Genomic DNA, 26822 nt, shown 5'->3' with positions numbered 1-26822 from the left:
GTCCAGGTGGTTTAGCATGTCCTTGAGTGCTTCCTTCTGGAACGAAATGGAGAACATAAAGCATTTAATCCTTAAGACTGTAGAAAGGCGATGTATATATGCTTTCATCTGCCCAAATTTGTTATATGTGCTCATCTGCTGAAAACTTGTTATTTTTACTGAGAGTTGAAAGCCCTACCTTAACTGAAATCTTGTGCCTTCGCTTCAGACATGTGAGTCCAGCTATTTTGAGGGTGGCACTGGGGGAAAGTTCCTGTACTGTCCTTCAAAAGACAAACGCATTTTGTGTTCTAACTTTGATGGCTGTTGTTCAGATTTGCAGAGCCTAAGGTCACGTGGTTGTCGTCCTAATATTTATAAATCCAGCTGAAAGTTAAGCTCCACTGTGGCAGACATAACACAAGCGAAATAGGAATAAGTAAGTTCTGTGCTGGAGACCTTGCAGTTGAAGATGTAGGAAACAAGTTGTCTTTCAGTAGGAAAAGGAACATACTCAGACGTGTAATAAAATCACGTTTCTTCCTCTGCTTTGTAAAGTTTCCAGAGAAAGGCGCTGCTTTAAACCAAACGCGCTCTCCGTCTCACAACTCTGGCACGAGCTAGACCGCTCTCCACTCCGTCAGAGCTAACTGTCACATTGCTATTATTAGTCGGTTGCTCGCCATGTGCCATAAGACGACCTAGGACCTGGCCGCGTAGGTATAAAGCCTCCCCGCTGGCAGGGCCCGGGCCAACGGCGGCGAGCGCGCTCGGCGGGGCCGGCGCTTCCCGCCAGCTCCGATTCGGGGCCGGGAGGCGAGAGCGGCGGTTGGCTGCGGCTGCGGGAGCTGTAAGTACCTGGCGACCGTTAGGTGCTGGGGGCCGGGACCCTGCCGTTACCGGAGGCAGCGCTCTCTGGGGACGCGGACGTGAAAGCTCCGCGGTGCCGCCGCCTCAGCCGCGGGCGGGCGGCGGGTCCCGGGCCCCTCCGCCGGCGCAGCCCCCTCCCGCCGCTCGCCCGCTGCGCTGCGGCGGAGCCGGCGCGGCCAGGAGCGCGCTAGCCGAGCGGCGGCCTCCCTCTCCCGGTTATTTATAGCTCCGTGGTGCTTCCAGCCCAAAATAAGCCTGTTGGCCCGGCCGGCTGCCCGCGGCGGGGGGGGTGGGCTGCGCCCCCCGCCGCGGCGAGGGGCCGGGCATGGCGTGCCGAGCCCCGCCGCAGGGCCGGGGCCGGGGCCGGGGCCGAGGCGGGCCGGGCCGGGCCGGGACAGCTGCCGCGGCGCGGGGCTCGCCTGGAATGCGGGCGCCGGCCGCGCGTCGCGACTTTTATGGAAACTTGCAGCGCCGGAGCGGCGGCCGCAGCCGAGGGGCGCTCCGCAGCCGCCAGCCCGCCCGCCGGGACCGCGCCGAGCCGCAGCGGCGGGGCAGCGCTCGCAGGTAAGAGCGGCTCCGCCGGCCGCGGACGGGAGCGGGGGCTCGGGCCGGCTCCCGCGCCCCGCGCCGCTCCCTGCCGCGCACCGCCCGGCCCGCTCCGCGTTCGCCTCCCCCCGCTGCCCCGCTCCCTCGCCGTGGCGGCCCGCTGCCCACCCCGGCGCCCTCCGGCCGCGGGCGCTGCGGGCGTGGCGTCTCCTCCCGCCGCCGGGGAGCCCGCTCTGCCGGCCGCCCCTCACGGCCTCGGAGCGGCCGGGCCGAGCGGCGGCGCGGGGGTCTGTCGGGAGAAGCGGCTCCCTTGGCACCGCGGCCCCGGTGGGGAGGGCGCGGTGGTGCGAGGGCCGCCGCCGTTGGGGTGGCAGCCGGCGGGGCAGCGCCTGGTGATGGGCAGCCGCCGCCCCGCGGAAAGGGACAAGGGGACGTGCCGAGCCCGGCTGGCAGCGGCCGCCTGCGAGGGCGGCGGGGCGGGGGCTCCCCCGCAGACCGGCGCTGCGCCCGTCGCGGGTGCGACCCGCCGCTGCCTTTAGATGGAGTTAATGCAGGCGGGCTGGTGCCCCGCGGGAGCCCCGCCGGAGGCGCGGAAGCGGCCCCGGGCAAGCACGGAGGCAACGCGGCAGCCGGGCAGCCTCGGGGCTGGCGCGCGGCGGGTGAGGACGCGCCGCGCGGTCTCCCGTGCGAGTCTGGCGCTGTGACGTGCGGCTGGTGAAGGTTACTTGAAAATCCCTTCTGCTCATCAACCACGTCTCTGCGTAGAGAGGAGTTCAGCTCTGCTGGCGTGGTCTGCAGCAGCGAGGGCACACTGAGTGCGTTTGTAGGTTCCGCTTCTTCCTGAAGCGTTAAGGCACCGTGGCTTCGAAGAAAACATTGGGTTTCCGTGAAACTTTACTAACGATTTGTTACCAGGTTTGCTTTAGGTAAATAAGAGCTTCTGCTAACACAATAAAAATCTAAAAAAAAAAAAAGCATGCTTAATAGAACGTATTAGTATTTTGAAAATTTGTCAACAGGTAGCTGCATGCTAGAAAACTTCATACTGTTAACCTTAGATCTCAGCTCTTAAGAGACCTTAGATCCCTTAGAATAATGTCCAATGAAATTGTAGAATAATAATTAGTCTTACAAGAGGGTCAGGTGTGTTAAGGAATGTACCCAAGTGTGAGGAGACATCTAATATACCTACAAAGCACTCAGTATGGTGAAATAGAACCAGGTAGATGGTTTAAGACATGCCTAAGGAATACTTTCTCTAACTGCATTTGGAATATTTTGAATTAGTAGTTTCCTCAGTAAAAGAAGTCAGACAATCTGTCATTTACCATACTCGGGTATTCAGCTTTGAAACCCCTTTAACAAGGAACAGTGCCCTGGTGAGCTCTCTGGAAGGTAGCTGCGGGGAAATGGAGGTGGACGTTAAGGACCGTGGAAGAGCAGTTCAGGAAGACCCTTTGCTGTGCACTGAAGGCAGCCATGATCTGGTTTTTATGGGCATCAGCACCACCAGCAGAGTTGGGTTGTGAGGTGGAAGCAGCAGCTTATCTCCAGGAAGGAAGCAGACCTCTACTTTGCAGCCGAGGCATGGCCTGGGCACAGCGACCACTGCTGCGTTCAGTCTGAGTTGACCAGGAGGAGAGGCAGATGGGCTGTGTCCTGTCATTGGAGAAGGGAAGAAGCAAATTGCAGTAGTGCTTCATGTCCAATAATTTATCCCACATTTCAGTACCCTGATCTCTGAAGTCCTGTCAGTGAAGTCAACAAGAGTTGAGCCCAAATCATACTGTTTCTCTTCAGCTGCTGTGAGGAACTGCGGCATGGGGCAAAATGTGCTGAATTTTCTCTCAGGGATGTCGGTTCACAATTTACTGCCGCCCATGATTAGGGTCAGCAGATATCTTGGAACACGAAATCACGGGCCAGGTCACCTCAGCAAGGATTTCCCCGTAACAGCCCAGTCTCTCAGCCTCCACTACATTTGCTCTGGAACCTATGTACCCCATGGTAGTACCCAAAGAGAGTAAGGAACTGGGAGACAGACGTTTCCTGTAAAGAAGGGTGATTTTATTTTTTAACATAGCAGTTGGACTGCATGGCACTGTCATATTGAGTATTTGTAGTTATATAAACAGACAGACGAAATACTTACTAATAGATATGTTTTTATAAATAACATCATATCTGCAAGGACTATTCTACTAGAAGATGAGGCGTTCAATAAAAGTCAAAGAGCAATAAATTCAAAGGTTGAAGAAAAGATTGTGTATGAAATTGAATTATCTGGGCCAGTTGTTGGTAAGCATTCTAGGCTTTAATTATAAAGGCTTCATGAAGAAAATACAAGCGAGTGGAAGTAGTTTGTAGTTTGTATTTGACAAAATGTGAAGTTTAGACAGCTGGTGTTAATTGTCATAACTCATTGGATTCAGTGGAGCTGACGGTTTGTGCCAGTTCAGGATCTTCCCCTATGCATGATAATTTTAGTATCTACTTTAGTATCTGTAATTTAGTACAACAACTGGTAGTGTCATTCCGGACAAGTTACAGTATGGACATAAATGATGAACATCACTCTCTTTCCCCTCCTCTTTCCAGTTCTATTTAATATTTCGCTAAATATTTTAACATTGCGGACTGTGTTTTCCTCTCCTAAGGGCTTTGGCTGCAAGTAGTGAGTTTCCAACTCTCACAATATGGTTTTCTTATATAATGGAGTCTCCCCTGCAAGTAGATCAGAAAGAGGAGACAGATGGCAAACGTAACTTAGACTGTGCCGTGAAGGGCTTATTTATAACTCGGAGTAGCCGTAGGACAGCAGGGGGGCCTCGCGAAAGGAGAAATCACAGAGGAACTAGACTTTTTAAAAAGTCCTGGCTTCGTAGTCCTATTGTAAAGAGTAGTATTCAGTTCAGAAAAATGCTGGTATTTTTCTGTGTCTCATGTGGGGATGTTAATCACTCCACTGACAATCAAGAACTTCTGTGTTTTCTTATGAAGGGGAATTTTATTATTTGTGGGAGGTTTTTTTTATTTCGTTAAAGCTGCACAACATTTTTTGATCAATTGAGGACTCTGACCATCTTTCAGAAATGGAAATTAATTAAATTTAAGGAGATGGATTTTGGGACTTGTGAGCCATCAGGCCTTCTGTGTCCCTTTAACGGTTTTCTTTGTTGATTTTGATTATTTTGCCTAAAAAGTAAGGTTTTAGGGAGTCCGTGTGGAAAGTTGAAAAAGTGCTATGATCATACAAACAAAGACATACCGGAGGTGATAGCTTACCCATTTACAGCAAACAAATAAGACGCTTGAAAACAGGTTTGTTTTTTTTTTTTACAGAGTATTTCTAATCTATTGCCTAGTTTCCCAGGCATTATGGTTTTGTATTAAATTTTCACTTGAAGCTTCTTAGAGATCACTCTCTGCATTACAGCCAGTCAATCCATGCTAGGAATGGCATTTTCTCTTCCATTCAGTTCCAGAGGTAGGACCATTGATAAAAGGCTGAAATTTCTCTTCTGGGAAAAGTCTCAGTGTAGACCTCCTTTGAAAGTGGAACTGCAGTCTGGTACTTTCAGTATAAACATTATAACAGCAGACTAACATTTCCTGAGATATCTCATTTAATCATAAGAAAGGTAAAATTTGGAGACAAATAATAAACCAAGTAATTAGACTAGAGTCGGGTGAATGCTAGAGTGATGGCACTGGATAGGCAAAGAAAAGCCTAGTGAGAAGCTTGAGTCATGTTTTGATCGTGGTTATGTTCAACATTATAATCTGGGATTTTTCTCAATGGGAAGCTTCAGTGAGGAGCTCTTACAGCTTTTCCTGAGATGTGCTGATCTCAGGAAATAAAAGAAAATATGAGACTGAATCTTAAGATTGGACAGCTTCATAATAGGAGGACAAATTTCCTCTCCACTAACTACGTACACAAGCAGACCCTTGTTGCCTCAAAGAGTAAGCATCACTTGTATTAGATTAACTCTGTGGGAAAATTCTTACTACAAAACAAGTATGTATATACAACTTAAATATATAACTAGGTCCTCTCAAAAGGGAATTGATAGGAAGACATCTTATTTAAAAGTAGCTATAATTAGAAAATAAAATATTTCAAAGTTTCTCAGGTTGGAAAATTTATTACCGCATACTTTGTGCAAAGCTATCAGCAGATGATGAAGACACTGTTCTTCCATGATTGTAGGTGTCAGGACTTCTTGACTTAGCCACTTTGGTTTTCTCAGCAACAATATATTGGCTGTGTGGATCCTGTCCTAACGATAAGGCAGATACAAAGGAGCTTCAATCCACTGTTGTTCCTGAAGGAGTGGTCACTGCCTCACAGACCCAAGGCAAAACTCATCGACTGCTTCTTTTTTTTCTTAAAGATTCTGATTGTCTTTATTGGAAATTACTCATCTGCCTTGAGGGGTGCCTGAGGCAGGGTCTTGCTGCTGTTCCTCCTCAAAGTTTAGCTGCTACCTTGGGATGAAAGTGCAAACACGGGTGGTATCATGTTTAGTAATGCCCTACTGCTTTATATCCATATCTTTTGGCATCAAAGGCGGAGGTAGGATGACTTGCAGATGCAAAATGTCTCAAAGCCAGCTGGCTAGCCTTCAAGCATATTAAGAGTTAGTGATGCCAAAGAACTGGAAAGTAGCCTAAAGTAATAGCAGATATGGCAGTATTCCAAATGGCAGAAACGTATCTGCCATCTTGAAGGCCCACAACCTGTTGGACTGGCACAGTTTTGGAAGTTCAGACAGCAGGAAATTGCAAAGAAAATTTCTTCCAACATTTGTACTTTTAAAGAAAATTTCAGATTTTTTATTTGAGGGTAGGTCTCACTGCTGTCAGCAATCTTAGCGACACTGTTAAGGGGTTCAGGTAACTGGAGCTATCAGGAAGGTTTACGACAAAGTTGACCCAAAAGCTCAAAAGCTAAATTGTGTTCTCAGAGTCATAAACATGATCTTCTTCCTACAATTACTTGCACATAATAAGCAAATCAGACTTTGGAACACTCAGTTTTCAAATTACTTTAAGATGAAGCCATATATAGATAGCGTATGTTGCTGCAGTGAAGGTTAGCAGTAACCTTCAGTTCCTTGTGAAAGATGATCTTTGGGACACACTTTTCTGCTCTAGCCCTGTATGAAGGCTAGAAGGTCTCTATGTCCCAGGCTAGTTCAGTGCACGAATTGTACCAATGCGTGACGTTCCTTTGTTTTCTGATGGGTTCATGCAGTAAACTTCTATTCAGCTTCTGTAGTTGAAGGACAAGGCTAAAGGCTATTAATCAGCCACAAGTAGGGGAGAAGAAATTAAAAAAGCAGAGTAGCAAAAGAAGAGAACAGAGAAGAACTTCTCTTAGACCTGCTTAGAAAAATGAGGAAGTAAAAAGATTTTAACTAGTTTTAAGGTTATACTGATCACAATGGCGATTTTACTTCCATGCATGAAGTAAGCTAAAGCTTACAGGGATGTGTAAAACCAACTGCACAATATACAATTGCATATTAAAGTGTATAGGGACCTGGAGACCACAAGAATGCTAGTGAAGTTATCTGCCCTTCTAGACACAACAGAATTTTCACATGCTACTGCTCATCTGAAGCAGTCTAAATAGGAACCAACACTTAATAATTTTACGTTCATGTGTTCACAAGTGACAAACTGAAATGCTTTGGATTCCTGTCAGTCTACAGATGAGGTATTTGTCAACTCTGATTTGGAGGGGAATGACTTCTCATATTCATTCTTTGAAAAGGAACACGCAAGTGTTCTCCATAACATCTCTGTCGAAGCTGAATTTGAAGAGTTTGGAATCTGTAAATCAGGGCAGGGTTTGGTAGCCAAATGCTTGTTTCATATATTGTGACTGCTTTAATTCAGAAAAACACCCCAAGATATCTAAGAATCTGTAGAGGTACAGCAGCACCAATGAGCATTGATGACGTCGGTGTATTTTTGAAGAAATTATATGAAAGCAACTCTTAATGTTCATTATTTTTAACACCATATATAAAAATTCCCATGTTTAAAATCTGTTTGTGACTAAGAATTAGAGAGCTTAAAGGCTAAGAACTACTAAGAACTTAACTTTCCATGTCATGAAATGCCCTGACTTCAGTTCCTCAAAACCGTAAGTGAGAAGTCCCTTCCAGTAGTAAGCTACTTTTCCAGCCTTTTTACTTTGAGCCTTTGAGTCCGTTTGCACCACGTTTGGCACACTGAGTTTTTTAGGTCTGCCTGGGACTCAGGGCATCTGTACAATACAGACAGCAATGGCACTGGAGTCACGTCGTGATTTCCTTCCTCCCACAAGCTCCGAAAGACTTGATGATTTAAAAAAAACACGGGGCGGGGGGAAGGGAAAAGCTTGCCCTGAACTTGAAGTGCTTTTCCGTTAGGTTCCTAATAAATAAAGTGTAATTTAAAATTTGTAATGCTTTCCTCTTAAAAAACGCAGTGCAACTTCCAGCCCACAATTAAATGATAGAAATACTTTCTTTAAGGTATGTGTGTGGCTTACCTAACTCATCTCGTAGTTTTTAGCACTAGTTTTTCCTAGAGCAGCCCTAGGAGAAAGGAAAGCGATATTTTGTAATCCTGCATTGGGTGAAGAGCTGAGGGAGTTGCCAGCCTGGCTGAGACTCGAGCGGGATCGTTCACCCAGGCAGGAGATCCAGCCGCATCCCCGAATGCAGGTAGGTTCCCCCAGCCACCGGGGGCTGTCCCGCCGTGTCAAGGCGAAGCAGCATCTCCGGGAGGCTGCGGGGCTTTGGCCTGAGCACTCTGCACGCTTCGTGCAGCCTGAGCCCACTGGCTCGTACATCAGAGCGCAGCGGCGCGGCGGAGGTGCAGAGCGCATTCCTTTCTGCTAGCATGAGTACTGAGAAAATTACACCAGCCAGGGCAGCCAGAGCTTGGCTCCACGTTTGTGTGGGGTTGGGGGGTGGTAGGGGGGGTTTTTTTTGTTTGTTTGTTTTTAATGGAAATTAAAACCCAACGTCTAGGACTATATAGAGGAGTTATGAGCATGAATAGTGAATCATAAGCTTGTTCTTTTAATTACTGCTGCACACTTAGACATCAATGCTATTGATGTCTTCAAAAGCCTCAAAGGACCACATGAAATTGTGATACATCGATTTCAGCCTATGCAAACTTATTTACAGGAAGATGTTTAAAGCATCATTTAAAAGGAAAAGAAAGGAATATAACTACAACTGTTTCTTTCAGGTAGAAACTGAAAGCAATCTTAAACATACCAGGTGCAGAGCACAATACGGTAGCCATGAATGACATTGCGCAGAAAACTGAGGTATGTACCAATTTTAAAGTAATCAAAGTAATGTAGTAATTTACAACTGATTCTTGCAAAAAGAGTAATTACAAACAATTGTAAAAGACAATTATACTGGAAGTCTGCTGGTAATGCTGTTATTTTAAGACAATGGAAGGGCACTTGAAAGTAGCTTAAGGAAACAGTATCTGATGTGATGGAATCTGTGAAATACGGTCTCACCGCTATTAAAAAAACAAAACCATGAAGAAATAAGGCAAAATAAAGGTAGTAAAATATGAAGAAACTTTAAATGTTGTGGGGAAATTCAGGGCAACATTCTAATTCTGAAAGGTGAATATTAGGCTACTTCAAATATTTCTTCTTCTATGTAGACTCCCTGAGCAACAGGAGAAAAAAACTAGTGGTTTAGGTGGAAAATATGAAACATGGAATGTTTTCAGCCAGTTTTCTCAGCATTACTGTATTGAGAACATTCTTGTAGTCATTACAGTAAAAAGAGAGAAAACTTCACAGTAGTTCTGAAAAGTGGGAACTTCTCTTACTGTTTGGACTCCCACAGAGAAAGCAGTGGGAAAGAAGTGTCCATTAGCTGTATCAATATCACAGTCCTGCACGTCCAGTGATCTTGGCACTTTAGAACACAAAATCACTGGACTTCTGAGTTTCTCTAAATATTAAAAAAGTAAGTATATAATTTACTGGAATTTTAAAATGAACAAATAATACTATTTATTTAAAAACTACATATGGCTGTTGAAGCATTGCCAGAAGAAAACATACATATTGTATTATGTGCCTATGTCTTTATATCTGTTCTAAGTGTTAGGGTAGAGAGGCTCTTTGGTGACTGCTTATGATTGAAACCAGCGATATAAATCTGTATCTAATTTTTAAAGCCATAGTAATTGAAAATGTATATTCACATACTTCATACACATTCATACATTATATAGCTATTGATTACAATTACTTAGCCTATTACTTAGGCTATTTACAATAGCCTAAATTTAATACAATGCTAAACGTTGGCTATTTTAGTATTTATTACTATTTATGAACAAATACAATGATGCTTAATTGATGATGGCTAGTGGCACAATGTTCATAATCCCAAATGCACTTCTGTTTTATGTTCTTACATTCTTTCTAATCCAATCTACCAGAATATTTCTTTCCATCTGTTTCAACTTTCTTTTTCTTATCTTCATTTCTTCTATATCTTCACCAAGATTCTGCTTTCTTCATCTAAACCCGTCCAAAAATCCTATGTGCCCAAGCTTCACAAGGGTGATGTAAAGGATAAATTTGAAGCTATGCAGAAAGCAAGGGAAGAAAGAAATCAAAGGAGATCTAGAGATGAAAAACAAAGAAGAAAAGAACAATATGTTAGAGAGAGAGAATGGAACAGGAGAAAGCAGGAGGTTATTTTCTTTGCCAATATTTTGTGTTATTTTAATACTCAATATTATGTGTGAAAATAATTTCACATTATTTTAAGACAATAATACTGGAACTTTATTTAAAGTATAAAGACAGTTTACTTCCTGTGTTTCATCAACTAGATGAAAGAACTGCTTGGATCTGATGAAGATGATGACACAAAATCATCTAAAATAGAAAAAGGTTACGTTCCAAAGCTAATAGGTAAGAGAGGCCCAATTTTAAAGGCCACATAATTCTCTAGATAAGTGTTAGATGTAACTACTGAACTGTGTATTTCATATTCATAGGAACCGTTAAAGGCAAGTTTGCAGAAATGGAGAAGCAAAGGCAGGAAGAAGAAAGAAAAAGAATGGAAGAAGAAAGAAAGCGTAGAATTGAACAAGATATGATTGAGAAGAGAAAAATTCAAAGAGAATTAGCAAAAAAAGCACAGGAGGTATGTTCATCTGATCACATTAGTCAGGATATAATTCTAAACAACACAAGAAAAAAAGTCTTGTCCTGATCAGAATGATTTCATCTTAAGATTTCTGGTCATGGTGATTTACATGGGAGATGCTCAATGGGACAGAAGTGGGGAATAATGTTCAGAGAATCTTCATCTTCAATTTTTTACAATAATAATTTTTTTAAGCACTAAACTTGAGTTACAGATGAAACCAGGCAGGCACAAACCTGATAGGAATGTGAATCAGGCACAAATTTTGGTGTCATATGCATACAAGAGTTTATAGAATTTACTAAACTAATTAAAAAATGTTATCTTTTACCAACGCTTACTTTAGACAATTTTTGCTTATACATTAGTGAATACTAATGTATCACATCTATTAGTGATAGATGAACTAAGACAAGCAAGAAGAAACAGGAAAACGCCATCAGCAGGCAAAAAAGAGAAGATACTAATGCAGTAAAAATCATAAATCATGGAGATTCAGATGTTTCACTTCGTGAATCTTCATGTATATGTGAACAGAGTCCAACTTTTGTTGATGTCAATAAAGCAAATTTTGTCTTTTGTAGAATTTTGCTTTGGGGTATCATATTTAATTCCTTTTGTAAGTTTTCTTCAGTGCTTCAAATACTGCAGTGAGAATGAAGATCTAAATGAGAGACTAGAACCATAAGTGAATTTGTATTTAACCAAAAGATAGTAATACTTAATTTAGGTCTGTTTTCATTGTAAGAAAAGAAAAACTTCTATAGGAGGAATCAGTTTTCAACAAGGACTTGGACAGTATTTTCTACTAAGACTTTTAACAGTGTTGAAACTGGACTTTTAACTGGAAACGTATCTAGCATATATTTAGTCTACTCTGAAAATCTGAAGTACATACTATGTAGAATTTTACAAAGTATGTTAGTTTTAGACAGTAACATATAAAGACACCATATGAAGCAAATACAGAAATAGGCTTTTTGCAGGAGTTGAGGGGAAGACAATGTCACTTGAATCAGAAACAACCTATGAGCTTGCTTTAGCTTTTTTTCTTTTTACACAATTCTGGAATGCTTAAATGAAGAATGGATGTCTAAAGTACTCTTCTCAGTTCATCACTGAAGTGTTAAGAATGCTTGAGCATAGTTTCTGTATGATGTTTTATGTCATGTTCCCTCTTTCTCAACAAGCTAACCTATCCGAAGTATTCCAACAAAGGTTGAATCATTACCATCTCTGTGAATTTAAGTGCTACATATGTATCACTGATACAAAAAGAATTTCCAGTTCTATGTTTGCAAATATAAGGCAAAGAGCCAAAGTAATGTAATCATATTAAATTCTCATTTAATAGATTGATGACTTTAACAATACGGGAACTGAATCAGCAGCAGAGGTAATCGGATTTTTTTAAAGAAATGTTCACCTACATTTTTTTTCACTTTGTTTTATTATTGTAATTTGGGCTGGGAAAACTTAGAAAAGGGCACATGAATACATAATTAAAATTCAACCAAGAAGCTAACAAATTTCTAAAGTATATGGAACTATATGTCTGTACTTGAGGTGGATTTATTTAAGTTTGAAATAGAGTCTGCACTATGAATACTTTGTGGTTAGTTAAAAACATCTAAAATGTAAATACTCAAAGCCACCAGAATGATTTGAGGTATATGGGCAATAATACTCTAAGTCCTCTTGCTTTGGAAAGTATCATCTTAAAGCTCTTTGCCTTAAACTTGAAATTAAAAGGGGATTCTGTCAATATACAGATGTTTGAACCCCTTACTCAGTTAATTTTTTTTTTTTAATTGACTAATTTACCATATGGGTTTGGATTTTAAGTCTTGCAAATAAATGTTTAATACAAAAAGGCTAGGTCCACAGTTCCTATTTGTCTTCCACTAACACAAGAATATTGCATTCCTACTACAGTTTTGGAAAGACAAACAAACAAACAAAGAAAAATCCATTAATTTTAAGTTATCTGACAGTATCCCTGCTAATCATGGTATTTTGTGGAAAAAAAACCCAAAACAAAACAACCCAAAAACTGGGTAAAATGTATTTTGGCAAGTAATTTGTGAAAATAGTTTTGCAGCACCATCATCCTTCAGAAAAATTACTCTGCCTGACAAATTACATAGTGCGCTCTAGAACTAGCAGCTTATTCCAACTGCTGTCTAATCCCTCACTTAGTAAATACAAGACTGGAAACTAAGTGTGACTACAATTGCTACATATTCAAAATTTCACCTGTTCTTCTCCAAACCATTAATATTTATAATTACAGTTAATGAAAACATGTAAAGAAATTAAGGAGTTTGCCAGCAGTGATGTTTAAAATATAATTCAGTCTCGATGCTCTCCAGATAGTACAAGAAAATTAGTGACTGCCACAGGCAGATGGGTTTATTCGTGCAGTAAATACTCAATACAAGTAAGTCTTTTTGGAAGCTTTGGTGCACAGAGGTAAAACCAGCAGTGTCATTAAGAAATGAGTCTATCTAGAAGTAAAGCTTTATGAAAATATAATAAATATCTTTTTGGACAGGAAGGGGATGATTCACTGCTAGTTACAGTTGTGCCTGTAAAACTCACCAAAACACCTGGGAAGATGAAAATAAACTTTGAGAACACAGGAAAGGAGAGAGCAGAACAAAGAGAGAGACAGGATGAAAAGACGAAGCCAAAACATGAGGAACAAAACCAATTGCTTAAAGAAACCAAGTGCCTTTCATTTGTCATGGTAAACCCCTCATCTAAAAATACCTATGAAATAAATATGTATTATTTAAGGTATAACTATTCCATTTTTCTTACATAGGGTGAAAATGAAGACAATGATACACAAGAGCCTCTGTCTCCTGGTAAGCTGAAAGTAACATTTGAACAACTTGAAAGACAAAGACAGGAAAATCAAAGGCGGCAAGCAGAGGAGGAAGCAAGACAGCGTTTAGAAGAGGAAAAACGCTCTTTTGAAGAAGCTAGACAGCAAATGGTAAATACACGTTTTGTTCATGTTGTTACAGAATTTTCACATAGGATATGCTTTTGCAGTCTTCCCTGTATCTTATTTTTCTTTTTTCTTATTCCTTAACTATATTTCAAGCTGTTAAGAGTCTGAAAATTAATTTTTTACAGACGTATTTTTGACCTTATCTCTAACTCAGTAACCACACTGGCAGAATGCTTTAGACATTCTTTTATTACAACCAGGAAACTTATGTGTTTTAAATTTGCCAACAATCTTAGCAGGTTTTGCATCTACACTTTGTGGTACCTTAAGCTATGAGTCCTCAAGAAGATAATTAGTTGTCTGTTTTGTTCTTAAACAGTGCTTCAGATGTTTCAGTAACCAGTTTTTGATTAAAACATTCTGTAGTAACAGAATGGTATTTTTTATTCTCATATTTATTTATAAATGATAGATAAGTACATCAATTACCACTTTCCTTTTATAAAGAAACAGAAAAACAGACAGGTCAACTCTCTTGTATGCATTGACATAAACAATAATATACTAGAAATTACTAGAATAGGCCCAAAATTTTCAGAAATGTAGCTCACAATTCCTGTTTTATATTACTTGCAAAACTGCCTCCTTATGTGTTCTTTATCATAAGCCAGACTTATGTTAGATTAACTATAAACAGACCTCACTGTAGTTTGTTCTTTGATCATACTAAGGGAATCGTACACTTGGTATTAACGTAAGATATACCACATAGTTTAGTTCTATATTTCCTCACTTGACCATACTCCATTTCCAAAAGCATGTTTTAAGTTCTGTATTTGAATACCTTTCCCCTGTACAATCACGATCATTATGTCTTTGTTAATTCACATACGAAGAAGATTAATGAGAAATGAGATTTTAACCTTCCATGAAATCTCTGAAAATATTACTTCCAGGAATTTGCTAACTTTAAGTTAAACAGAGTATAATTATGTACGAACATTCTTGGACAAACAGCTCAAGATCACTATATTGACTATATTTCAAAACACTCGAGAAACTGATATTCTCCAGAAAAAACACCCAACAACACAGAACCTCCAGAAAGTTGAGACACTGAAATTCCCAACTGGTCCAAATTGAGAGGGTTCTAGGTTTAGGCAGATACCCAAATTGTAGTTTACTCCTCCACCCCCACCTCCAATAAATCACTTAACCTTTGACAACAATAACCTTGACATTATGTCAATAATACACTTAACTTTTTTTATTTGGGGTTGGGCAGGTGATAATAAAGAAGGAGAAGAGGGAAGAAAATGAAGGCGGGAGAACTTCATGAAGTCAATAGCTATTCTAACTGAAGCTTTGTTCATGTCTCCCACCCTTATGTATCATGCACTTATTAATCAAGTAATACAAAGTAATTTACAAATTCTCTACTTGAAAATAAATTTTCTAACATGCAGTTCTATCTGGCATCAGTGGTTGTCAAAATTCAAAGTCAAAAGTTTTCTTAAAGGAAGAGTTGAGCAGTTAATTTACTTCAATTCTTTCTTTCTTCCCCATCAATTCCAAAGAAAAGACTTTTGTAATTCCCTTGACTGGCTACCCCACATACCAGTCCCAGGACTGCTGGCAGTGTACAGAAATCTGGATTATCAATATTCTGACAGTTCCCAGTCCACTTCCTCCATTAACAAATAAAGTACTCTGAGATGTCTTCTGGAGACGTTTCGTTCTTTTATTCTTGATTGCAGTTTGCAAACCACAGGCTTCTCTTAGCAGTTAAGTGTTCACTGGAGACAAGCAATAGTGAAGAGATCAGAGTGTCTCAATTCCCTTTCCTCAGTGATGATTAAATGTCTAAAAAGAAAAGAAACAAAAGTCTCAGTCTGGAGTAATAGCAAAATGTTAACTGATTTAGTTTTGCTATAAAACTCTACGGCATTTTTTAAACTGCCAAGTGCATTGGTGAAAACGACTTATATGCAAACGAAAAGACTTGATGGTATAAAGGTCTATGGAAGTGATATAAAGAAAGTGAACAGGGAGTGATTTATAGTAAATGATCCAACCCCGAGACCATAAAATATGTACTTAATTGTTCAGCCTTTTCCTGATAAGACATTGTTCTTTGAATTATATGCTCAACAGATTTTTTTAAAATTATAGAAGGTACTTATAGGTTACTGAAATGCATTTCTTTTCTCCCTCCCCTGGCTAAAACCAGGATTAAAATGTTTCTTATAGGAACCAAACTCTTGATATATTTTTTTTCCCCAGGAGAAAAAAAAAAAACAAACATAAAAGATCAGAAAGGAATTAATGGAGTATATATTTACTATAAAGAGTATTTTTATGTTTGGATAAGTCTTTTCTATTTTTTCCCTCTCCTCCTTCTCTGAAGATAAATGAAGGTAGTGATGAAGGATCTGAAAACTCTGTTAAAGAATTCCGTCCTGGTAAACTCAGGCTCAGTTTTGAGGAGATAGAAAGACAGAGGAGAGAAGAGGAAAAGAAGAAAGCGGAAGAAGATGCAAGACGACGCATAGAAGAGGAGAAAAGAGCATTTGCTGAAGCAAGGAAGAACATGGTATGGCATTTTTTTTAGTATAGTGTAAGGTTTAATTTTTACCTAAGTCTCAAATGAACTGGAAAGCAGCTCTAGGAAAGAGTTACAAAAAGAGTTGTCTGTCCTTACGTCCAAAGACAGAAAATGGAAGCTAAAACCACTAGGGGAAAAAAAAAAAAAAGAAAAGGAGTGCTACTGGACTTCTGCCTTTACCAGCAGACAACTAAAGGAAAGCAAAGTTTAAATACAGTTAGGAATGCATGCTTCAACTCCTTCATTAATTAGGTCACCACAGTACTTATTAGAAGGTAGGGGGGTAAACTAATCAAGTTCGTTTGCCAAAAAGCATCACAGACCAATCCCTCCTCACAGCAAGCCTAGAAAGGATTTCAAATAATTTAGTCAAAACCAGATATTGTGTCCAACAGTATTATTATGCTAGATGCAACAAACTTGGAAAGCAAAACGTTTTCACAAGGAGGGTTTGGGCTTTTTTTTTGGGGGGGAGGCGGGGAGGAGGGAAACAATTCCTTTTACTGCTCCAAGTTTATCTCCCTACCTTTACAGGTAAAGGTCCACCAATCAGCTCTTACTAGCTCAAGCATAATCAATGGTATACTAGCAAAATGCTCGCTGCAAGTACAAATTTTATAGTCATCTGTGGCCTTTGAGGAAGGAAAAATTAAGAAGGCTGAACTCAGCTAATTGATGTTTTTCTTGTATTTCATTGCCTGTTCAGAGAAACAAAAAGTAACTTGTGGCATTTACCATTAGAACAATTTGTAATATGGAACTTCCTTAGACAAAAACAGATTTCTGTGATATGCTATGGCTTCCAAAATTTGAGCTAAGTTTATACTGAAGACGATTTTTCAGGGACCTAGGATTGACATGCTGACACTACCTGAAAGCAGAGAAAGATGCCTGACTTCAGAGGGTGGCAACATTATTTATAAAAAAATGAGTAGCATGAAGCTTTTCACTGTGTTCTTCATGTTTATTCCCACAACTTCAAGTTTCAGCAGGCTTTTGGGTATAAACCAGTTACTTACTGGTGCTTGTTGGGAAATACAGTATTAAATTACACAAATACCACCTGAAGCAAAGTATTTTTTCCTTCAAAAGGAAGGGCAAGACATGCCGTAAAGAACTGTGGAATAACCCACTCATCTGGCAGCGTCTTCCTACATTCCCCTCTGTGGTTTTTTGGGGAAAGACCAACTGCATGCCTAATAAAATTTTCTTCATCATTCAAAGAAATGCTTGTCAGACAAATTAAAACCTTGTATGAGGACTATTATTGCTAGCAGTGCTCCCTCTGCCTGAAAATTGGGCCAAAGCAAGACCTATATGCTGAAAGACTACCTAGAGAAACTACAATGTAAATTTACATTTGCTATTGTACTGGTAAGCAATTACGGAAAAGAGTGTCTGTCCTTACCTCCAAAGACAGAAAATAGAAGCTAAAACCACTAGGAAAAAAAAAGAGTGCTACTACTGGACTTCTGCCATTACAATTTTTATGAAAAACCAGCAGACAACTAAAGGAAAGCAAAGAAAGTATGTGCTGTCTTCTGTTTTTCCCTGCTTTCTTGAGAATCTCTTTTTTTCTGCCTTAGCGTAGCAAGAACTGAAGCTCAAGTGTCCAGACAAGAAAAATCTCACTGATTAAACAGGGTTTAATCCATTAGATGCAGTGCAGAGTGTATGACTGCACTGTAATCACAGACAATGAAGATACTCAGTAATTTAAAAAATTAACTGAAAATGTATTTTCAGCATATACTTATTTGGAAGTTTTCTGTTAATTAGCATCCTGAATATGAGCACCACATTTTCTATTTCTTATAACAGAAAATATAAGCCTGTGCTTCCCCTATTGTCCACAGCTACATAATGCAGCAGCAATGCAGATGTGCTTTTGAACATTTTAGGAACACATTAGTGATCTCTTTCAGGTGTAGTAAAGCCTCACACTCAGTTTTTATTTAAACATTTAAATCAAATAGTTATTTTAGAACCTTTTTCACATTTATTTATTTAAATTTAGTTTCGAAAGTATACACACACAGAAGTAGCAATATTGCTGCTGGAAAACACAAACACCACCTCCTTTTCACATTTACTTGTGCTACATTTATACTTCCATGCTTCCCACAATCAACATGATCACTTTCAGACTGAAGCATTCGCCTTTCATCCCTGTCAGTCTCTACTAGAGATTGCATAAAAAACCTGTCTTAGCACGAATTAAAAAAAAGTTCTACTTTCTATCACTCACTGTTTGCCCACTGAAAATTTGTTGACTGTGCTGCAAACCATGGTTGTTACAGAACTTTCTCACTGCCATCTGTTCCCACTTTGCAGAAAAAAAAAGTATGGTCTCACTTCACAAAATACAGCTAAAATATTTACTGAACGAACCACAAGGGTTTTGTACATCTCACAACTCAGCTGAATTTTTTCCTGTGCTTTTTAACCAGGAGTAAGTTGGTTTACAGTCTTTTCATAACTTAGTGACTCAGAAATAGAGAGCAGACAGCTGCTAGTGTTTGCTGATATGCACAGCTTTTTAAAGTCTATACATACATGCATTGGTAAATTTTGAATTAATGCTTCTCCTACTCACTTAGGTACCGTATCTTCTTGAAGCGATGAGCATATGAACTCATGCATCACAAGCAAGAGCCTTTCACATTTCTTTGCTAATTTAGCTGTGGTTCGCTTCTGAAAACTATGTGGCTATGCATTGTTTTCATTAAGGAAAATAGTTTACAGCTTTGTTTTTTTGAATCCACTTCTCCATAACAAAATTTCAACAGATATGCTCATATTACGCAAAACAAATGAAGAATGGAAGGAATGGGGCTGGTCCAACTGTAAGCTTACTCAGAGGGAAAATCTGAAGGAAATCTACAGTGAATATCAGTGTTCGAGCAGGACTGGGCCAAAAAACTACCGAAAGAGCTGTGACAAATAAAAAGGATATGGGCAAAGTAGGTCAAGACAGTGGTACGAACTAGGACGACACAAACAGCAGTGAAAGGCATAAGTTACAATGGCAGTAAGTAGCAACAAAGAGAAAAAAGAGTGCCTCTTTTTAAAAAATAGGTTTATTTTCTGTTTTGTTATAAAGCTAGTCAAAACAGTTTCTCACATGAAAGTTTTGCTCCTTGAATTCTTTCTAGCATTTGACTGATTACTACTGTTGGGAGTGCCTACGATTTAAGGCACGTTGGGCTCCTCAATGTTTGCCACAAGGCTTTTCATCATGTGCTAATTAAATAGTGCCAAAACCCACATCACCACACAGTTCTAGACCAGTATCTGACCTCATTGCACATGTATCTACAGAACGTTCCTGTTGAGACAATCCCTGTTAATAAGTTTACCTAGCTACATGCACAAACATACATTTAGGTAGGTTTTATCAAGAAGTTATCTTAAAAATCTTCCTGCGTAACTCATGCGAACTGGCCATTTTTGTGGCATAGCTTCATATTTTAGTAATGCTTTGCTTCAACAAATTCAACTTGATAAAATACTTGTTCTTACACTTCCTGCTTTTGGAAGTAATGAAAATTGCCTTTCCGAGGCCTTACTGTCTTCTTATGAATTAGTCTACAAATAAGCAAACTGCTCATGAACGACCATCAAAGCCCAACCCTACTCTGAAGCCTGAGAAAAGGACAGGGAAAGGAGGGGACCCTTGCTGTGGGGCTGTACAAAGCAATGAACTGCCAACGTAACTCTTAGGATGATTGATTTGTGCACAGGAGGAGGTTTTTTGTAGAAAATTCTGTTCAGTTATCCTCACTGGGAATACTAACATTGCTTAAGAACGGGAATAAATTTCAGCTGGCTTAGTAAAGATTACAGATTTATGTACTTCAGCATTAAGAGCAGTGACATTTAAACACAAACACTTTGTGTACTGATGGTTTATGAAGTAAACAGGAATTGTTTCATGTCCCAAAGCTGCACTTGGAAGACACCCTCTCCATCATCTCCCAAAAAAAGACCGCATTTTAATAAACACCTTCATCTTCATTATACAAGTTTAGCATCATAATAATAAAGAGCTAAAGTCAAATAGAAAACCCCCAAACACACTCTCGCCCAGAACATTAGAGGAATGCCCACGTTGTTGTATTGCATCTTACTGCGCTGCGGCAGGCGTGGCAAAATACTTTGTTATCTTTATGTACTAGAAGTGTCTGAGCACTTTGATTTCATCTCAGGTATCATTAATGCTCTGCATTTCCAGCAGGTGCTGGATGATGAATCACCAGAAATGTTTAAAACAATTTCTCAAGAATCTCTCATACCTGGTAAACTGGAAATTAATTTTGAGGAGCTGCTGAGACAAAAAATGGAAGAAGAAAAGAGACGCACGGAAGAAGAGCGTAGGCAAAAGTTGGAAATGGAAAAGCAAGAATTTCAACAGTTGAGACAAGAAATGGGAGAGGTTTGTATATCAAAGGATATGTTAAGCATGCTCTGAATAAAAATATAATAGATCGTTTCAGTTAATTACTAAAATCTCAGTTTAAGTCTGTAACTGAAAATTCCATTAAAAGGAATTTGAAATCAATACTTTTAATATGATGTGAAAAGAATGAAATAAAGAAGCACATTTTTAGAACATAACATTGTATATAATAAGATACATATTTTTATCACTAATGTACCAGGAAAATGCTTTTATCCCCTTCCAACCTCTTAAGTAAAAACACAATTTCATATTTGTAATTTTTAGTCACTTCTGAAAATTCTACAGTGTTACTAAAATGATTATGTAATATCTACAATATTGGGAGCTCAGAAACATCTAGTTCCCAAATTAATATACAAAAATGAAAGTAGGAAAGAGCAGAATTCTTGCTTTTCCTCAAGGGAATGCTGTGTTACTAATTAGGAAAGAATTACAGTGGCCTCAACTTACTCTAATCAGTGTATCAAGGGTTTGAAGACTGTAACAGTTGATTTTAAAAATCATACACAAAATTTGCTTTGCATACCAAATGTCTAAAACATCACATCCATGAACTTTACACTTCAATTTGATTTGGTTGTGGGTGGCAATCCTTTACTATTCCCTTTCGAATGCCAGAGGACAAAGTTTGTTTATTTATTTATTTTGTTACGCAAGGCTGGCATGAGCAATAACAGCTGTAGCTTGCGAACTTTTCAAGTAAATTTTATATGACATCCCAGGGAATACGGGAGAGACAGCGACATCCAACTAAAATGCACATACATCTTTCCTGTCAGTCAGAAGTCATAAGAGGAGGGAATATAGTATCAACAATTACTGCTTCAGACGTAGTTTGACAACAGGATCCAGAACTGCTGTTTCTTTTCCAGCCATGACATCCTGAAATCTCATTTGCTTTTTACTGAATTAAAAAAAATGATAGTAATTTTCTGTTTACAAAGTAGCTGATTTTTAGGAAACTCTTTCACATCATATTGCAAGTAAGTCAGAGGTAAATTACAGATTTAAATTACAGATTTTTCTGGGATAAGCAAGTTTTTTGTATTGCTAGGTGTCTGGTTTCCCTAGTCTGTGAAGGGTGGTTTGTTGACAGCAATTCTTGAACAAAGGGTACACTCAAACAAGAGATTTTAAAATCTGTATCTAGTTTAGATGTGATACAAACACAGTAATCCTGAGAATAGTGAGCTAAAAAAAGAAATTAGAGGGAAAAGGTCTCTGGGCTGATTTCAAATAACTAAGAGAGCTGTTCAAGTGTATTAAGTTACACCTATCTGAGAAGAACAGGTAGTAAAAATAACTGGGGCATTTTCTATCTCACATGTTCTGTAATTTATGAACAGCTGGAAGAAGAGCCTGAAACTTTTGAGCTAAGCAAAGAATATGAAGAATTAATAAAGCTAAAAAGAAGTGGTTCTATTCAGGCAAAGAACTTAAAAAGCAAGTTTGAAAAAATAGGACAACTGTCTCAAGAAGAAATACAGAAAAAGATTGAAGAAGAGCGAGCTAAGAGAAGAGCAATGGATGAAGAAATAAGAGAAAGGGAAGCTGAAAAATTTCAAGAGGTAGGTTGCATTCTGTGTATATTAATGATACACTTAACTAGCACACTAACGATCCAGGAGTGGAAAATGCTCCTGCTTTCACCAAAGCTTGCTGCATTTCCAAAATTATTTTCTCCCTTCTTTCCTGTTCCCTCCTTTGGATGCATGAGGAAGTCTCGCCTCAGCATCCCTAAAGGACACAGCACCAGTTTAGTATTAGTCATCTGGTCAAGCAGAGATCCATTTTTCTGCTCAAAGCCCTCAATTCAGGATCTTAACAACCTGAACCCTGCCAGCCTGAGGGTCTGAAACATTCATATTTGAGAATTAATCACCACATGAATTGCTTCTCCTTCTGAACTCTAATTCATTCTCCACTGCATGAATTACACCACCCCACCCCACCCCCAGTAATACCACTTGAAGATCAAGTCTTATCATCTTTACTCATGTCTCAGGGTTGAGCAGAGAAGGATACCTGCTTATCTATGCTTCAGACTGGAACCTCTCACATTTTTTCAGAGGGGGAAAACTGAGAAATGATGCTATCAGTCTAGTCAATAAATCCACACTATGCTCTGTGACCCAAAACACCGATATGACTTTTCATAACATGACCAGGTGGGCAGTGCAGGAACCTTCACAGCAGTACGCCTGGCCTGAGCTCGTTCTGAGGTTCCCACCCACAGCAGTCAGTCACTTCAGTATCAGCTCAAACCCCATCTTTTAGTTTTGAGCTTCTAACTTAATGACCAACTCTGTAATTACGTTTCTATAAAGTAAACCTGTGTTAGTGTTGAAGCTACCATAACAGCTTGGCATAAAAGTCAAGTCACTAAGGATTTACCATTGCCACAAGACAGTATTCAACTTCTATATGAAAAAAAAATATTTAGGAGTATTTTTCTACCAAACGTTTTTGCAAGTATTTTGCCCGATCCCTGGGATAAACTGTTACTAAGACTTGATCTTAAACCCAACATTAAACAAACCTCAAAGCAGAACAGGACTCCGGGTGGCTTTGCTCAGTTAAGAAGTACAGCTCTACAAAACTAATTTTATCATCGTACACATTTAAAAGGTAATAAATGAGCTAAGTCCTATTTTTTTTAATCCCCCCACACCGCCAAGGATGACGAGGTAGATGTGAGACCAGCCAAGAAATCTGAGGCTCCATTTACTCATAAAGTAAACATGAAGGCCCGTTTTGAGCAAATGGCAAGAGCCAGGGAAGAAGAGGAGCAGAGGAGAATTGAGGAACAGAAATTACTACGCATGCAGTTCGAACAAAAAGAAATTGATGCAGCGTTACAGAAGGTATAAATTACCAAGTACCTTTTCTTCAGCCATAAGTGTCGTTTAATTTAGCTTCTGATTACCACTGACAGCAGCACTGCCAGAGGTATGAAAGGAACATTATACTTGTTTTAACAGCTGCTGTGAATTGCTGCAATAATGTAAAATTGCTTTTGCTGTTTTCACATATTCTTGTATGTGTAGGAGTAAGAGTAGGACAGCACTACTGCAAAGAAAGTTCATCACATCCTTTCAATAGTCTGAACATGGAATCTACATTCATGCCTGTATTTTACCCTAAGATTCCAGCCTCATTAAAACCCATTTAACTGCCAATTCCATAACCAGATTCAGTGCATTATGTTACCTAGTATGGGTAGGTGTAACATTTCCCCTTCTCAGAACACAGTAACTTTTCTGTCATCAAGTACATACTGCTATTGCCACTTTACATGTTCTAAACCTGACTTATTTTAAAACAGAAAAGGGAAGAGGAAGAAGAGGAGGAGGGAAGCATTATTAATGGTTCTACTTGTGAAGATGAGGAGGATCAAGCTCGATCTGGAGCTCCCTGGTTCAAGAAGTCACTGAAAAACACATCAGTTGTCGATGGCGAACCAGTGAGATTTACAGTTAAAATTACTGGAGAACCAAAACCTGAAGTTACATGGTGGTTTGAGGGGGAAATGTTGCAGGACTCTGAGGACTATCAGTATATTGAAAGAGGAGAAACCTATTGCCTTTATTTGCCAGAAACCTTCCCAGAAGATGAAGGGGAATATATGTGTAAAGCAGTCAACAACAGAGGCACATCTGCTAGCACCTGTATTCTCACCATTGAAAGTAAGAGCTAGCATTTTAATTCACTTAATTCTCAAATATTCTTCTTGCCTCTTTCCTATTATGAAAATCTAATTATCTGTTCCTCTTAACCTCTTTTCTTTTCTAGCTGATGACTACTAATGCTCTGCTTTAGCTGGAGTCTTTCTTCCCCTCAAAACTTTCTTATTGCATCATCTTTCTCTGATGGGGCCAACTAAAGAAAGCAAGGATATGCATTGATTTGTCATTCCCGCATCAGATAAGAATAACCTTCAAATTGTGAGTGTCCACGTTCCTTGCTCAATAAAAAAGTTAGTATTAAAGGCTAAAAAGAAGGAATCAATGTATGAAAGATCAACTGAAGGAAAAAACTGAATTATGTTAGTGCTCCCACATTTGAAGACCAACTGTTGTGTAATAGTACAAAGCTAAAGACACAATCTGGAAACTTGTGTACTAGTGTAAATCTCTAGGTATATTTTGCATGAACACTGAATATTTAATCTGTTTTACTTTATCCCAGAGGCACTGAACTGGCAAAAGGAAATACTTATTGACAATTTTCAAAAACACCAGTGTACTATTTTTAAAGAATAAAAGATTACGTAACTGCTCACTTTTGTTGGTTTGTTTCAAAGAGCGTTAGTTCTTTTGTTTTAAAATGGCCTTGCATTTAAATTGTTATGCTCTTATCAATTTACGCAGTTGATAATCCAAAAGTAAAAACCACCTCAGTAAGGCTTGTAGTAGTCCTTATAGTACCAACATGTGCTTGTAAAACTTTTAGCATTCTCATTGCTTGAATGAAACGGGAACAGTTGGTGACTAAGTATGAGCCTACCATAACTAACTTGAGAGGAAGCAAGCTTTAAGGAAAATATTTTCAGAAAGTGCCTAACTTCTCAATCTTTGTTCTCTCTTAATGAAATAGATTTATTGCTGCATCTCTAAACATTGTCTTCTTAAGGCTACTGTACTATTTTTCTCTAAGACCTCTTGGTATCAACACTAATGTCACTGTGCTAACACCACCTGAATTGTTCAGCTTAGCTTAAGCTTCTGTAGGAGTAATTTTACAAACAATAGCCACATTTTAATTAAAGAACGTGTATAGGCCTTAACATAAAGGCAAGGTAAGCTGCAGTAAATTAGATTTATGTAGTCATTTTAAAAATAAATTTTCCTGTGGCTGAATCTGCTGACTGCTCTTTGTACAGTTATGTATTGGAAGCCACTCTTTTGCCTCAATAAAATAGTTACAAATTCAGAAACATCTTGGAAAAAATGGTAATAAGTTGCATGATGTTTTGAATGAATGTTTATCCTAATAGCCATATAAATATATTTTACTTCATTTTATGTGGGTGATGTTCATTCACAGAACTACTAGTTGCTGCAGTATCTTTCACCTGAAGCTGTTATTTCAAATCAACGAAGGCAGAAATAGAAGCGTTAAAAAAAAAGACAAAAACATTGCTATTATTATCCATCAGTTTACATTTATTGAGAAAAACCATACAAAACCATTATACAGTTAACGTGTACCCATATTACATACAATGTCAATGCAAGCTCAAAACCACATTTTTGTAAAGCATTCAATTTACCTCAAGTCCAAGCTGCATCTCCCTAAGACACTGTTCCCATCACAGTTGCCTTTTAAAGCCAATCTTCTTTTTACACACGGGTAGTTTCTGCAGAGAACACTTTTCTCAGGACGAAAAGGCATTTCACATGCACGCAAGAGAAATATTTGTGCATACATAAGAGTTTTATAAGCTATTACTAGGGAAGAGGGAATCCTGTCAACTGTATGCTTTCTGAAAAGCCCAGTCCTCCCTTCCTCCCCACACTTCCAGAAAAAGGCAAAATAAAAAGCTTTTAACATGCAACGGAAAACTTAAAAATTACTTTGGAAGAGAACAAGAGAGAAACAGTTTCTACCATCCAATAAAATACCACTAGTAAAATGATGAAATACTTCAAGATAGGCAAGATAGTGCAAGTGAACAGCGATCCTGTCTGCCTGGACAACTTAAATAGACAACTTATGATCAAGCTAGACTGAAGATCATCCGCCTGACATTTTATTTCATGTCCTATTAAAGCACAGGCTGCAGAAAGTGATACTAAAATGCTTTTCCTACTTTGAACATTATGCTTCCTTTTTAAACTTTTTGTACTCTTCGCGTTCTACTTAATTTGTGGGACTCTAAGGGTGGGGGAAAAAAAGCAGGAAACATTTAAAGACACCTTTTTGGACAAGTTCATTACATTTCTAAGGAAGTCCAGTTATCTTTTTGGATCAGGATAAACTGCAATAATCTATTTTCTGTTCTCACAAGAACTAGGAGTTTGGAGACAGAGTTGAAAAATAAACACTATGCTGTGAGAAAGCTGGAAGTCAGTACAACTCAAATCATACACACAAGAACATTCTCGTCTTCCACACACTAGCAATATTGCAATAGACTGGCTTTTTCTTCTCTATCCCCTCCCACTGGCTAAATTTACAATTGAGAGACTGTTC

At 39.3% G+C, this 26822-nt stretch overlaps 1 protein-coding gene across 2 annotated transcripts; it reads left to right on the top strand.

The window, feature by feature from the left end:
- Positions 1 to 1376: 1376 nt before the first annotated feature.
- NEXN (nexilin F-actin binding protein) lies at positions 1377 to 24324 on the top strand (the record flags this gene model as incomplete). Of its 2 annotated transcripts, none has more annotated exons than XM_082003310.1 (12): positions 1377 to 1413; positions 8657 to 8734; positions 10282 to 10363; positions 10450 to 10598; positions 11956 to 11997; positions 13156 to 13350; positions 13429 to 13602; positions 15968 to 16153; positions 20403 to 20600; positions 21974 to 22195; positions 23306 to 23491; positions 23953 to 24324. In XM_082003310.1, the coding sequence occupies 11 exons, from the start codon at positions 8708 to 8710 to the stop codon at positions 24322 to 24324; spliced, it is 1833 nt and encodes a 610-aa protein (XP_081859436.1). The 2 variants fall into 2 exon arrangements, with proteins under 2 accessions (XP_081859436.1, XP_081859435.1); XM_082003309.1 differs by lacking the exon at positions 1377 to 1413 and adding an exon at positions 9949 to 10140 and having other exon boundaries at positions 8708 to 8734.
- Positions 24325 to 26822: the final 2498 nt, after the last annotated feature.

This window comes from Phaethon aethereus (assembly GCF_964289735.1).
Source record: "Phaethon aethereus genome assembly, chromosome: 8".
Taxonomy (NCBI): Eukaryota; Metazoa; Chordata; class Aves; order Phaethontiformes; family Phaethontidae; genus Phaethon; species Phaethon aethereus.
Note: the sequence above shows the minus strand (reverse complement) of the source record. Positions and strands in the feature narration are given on the sequence as shown.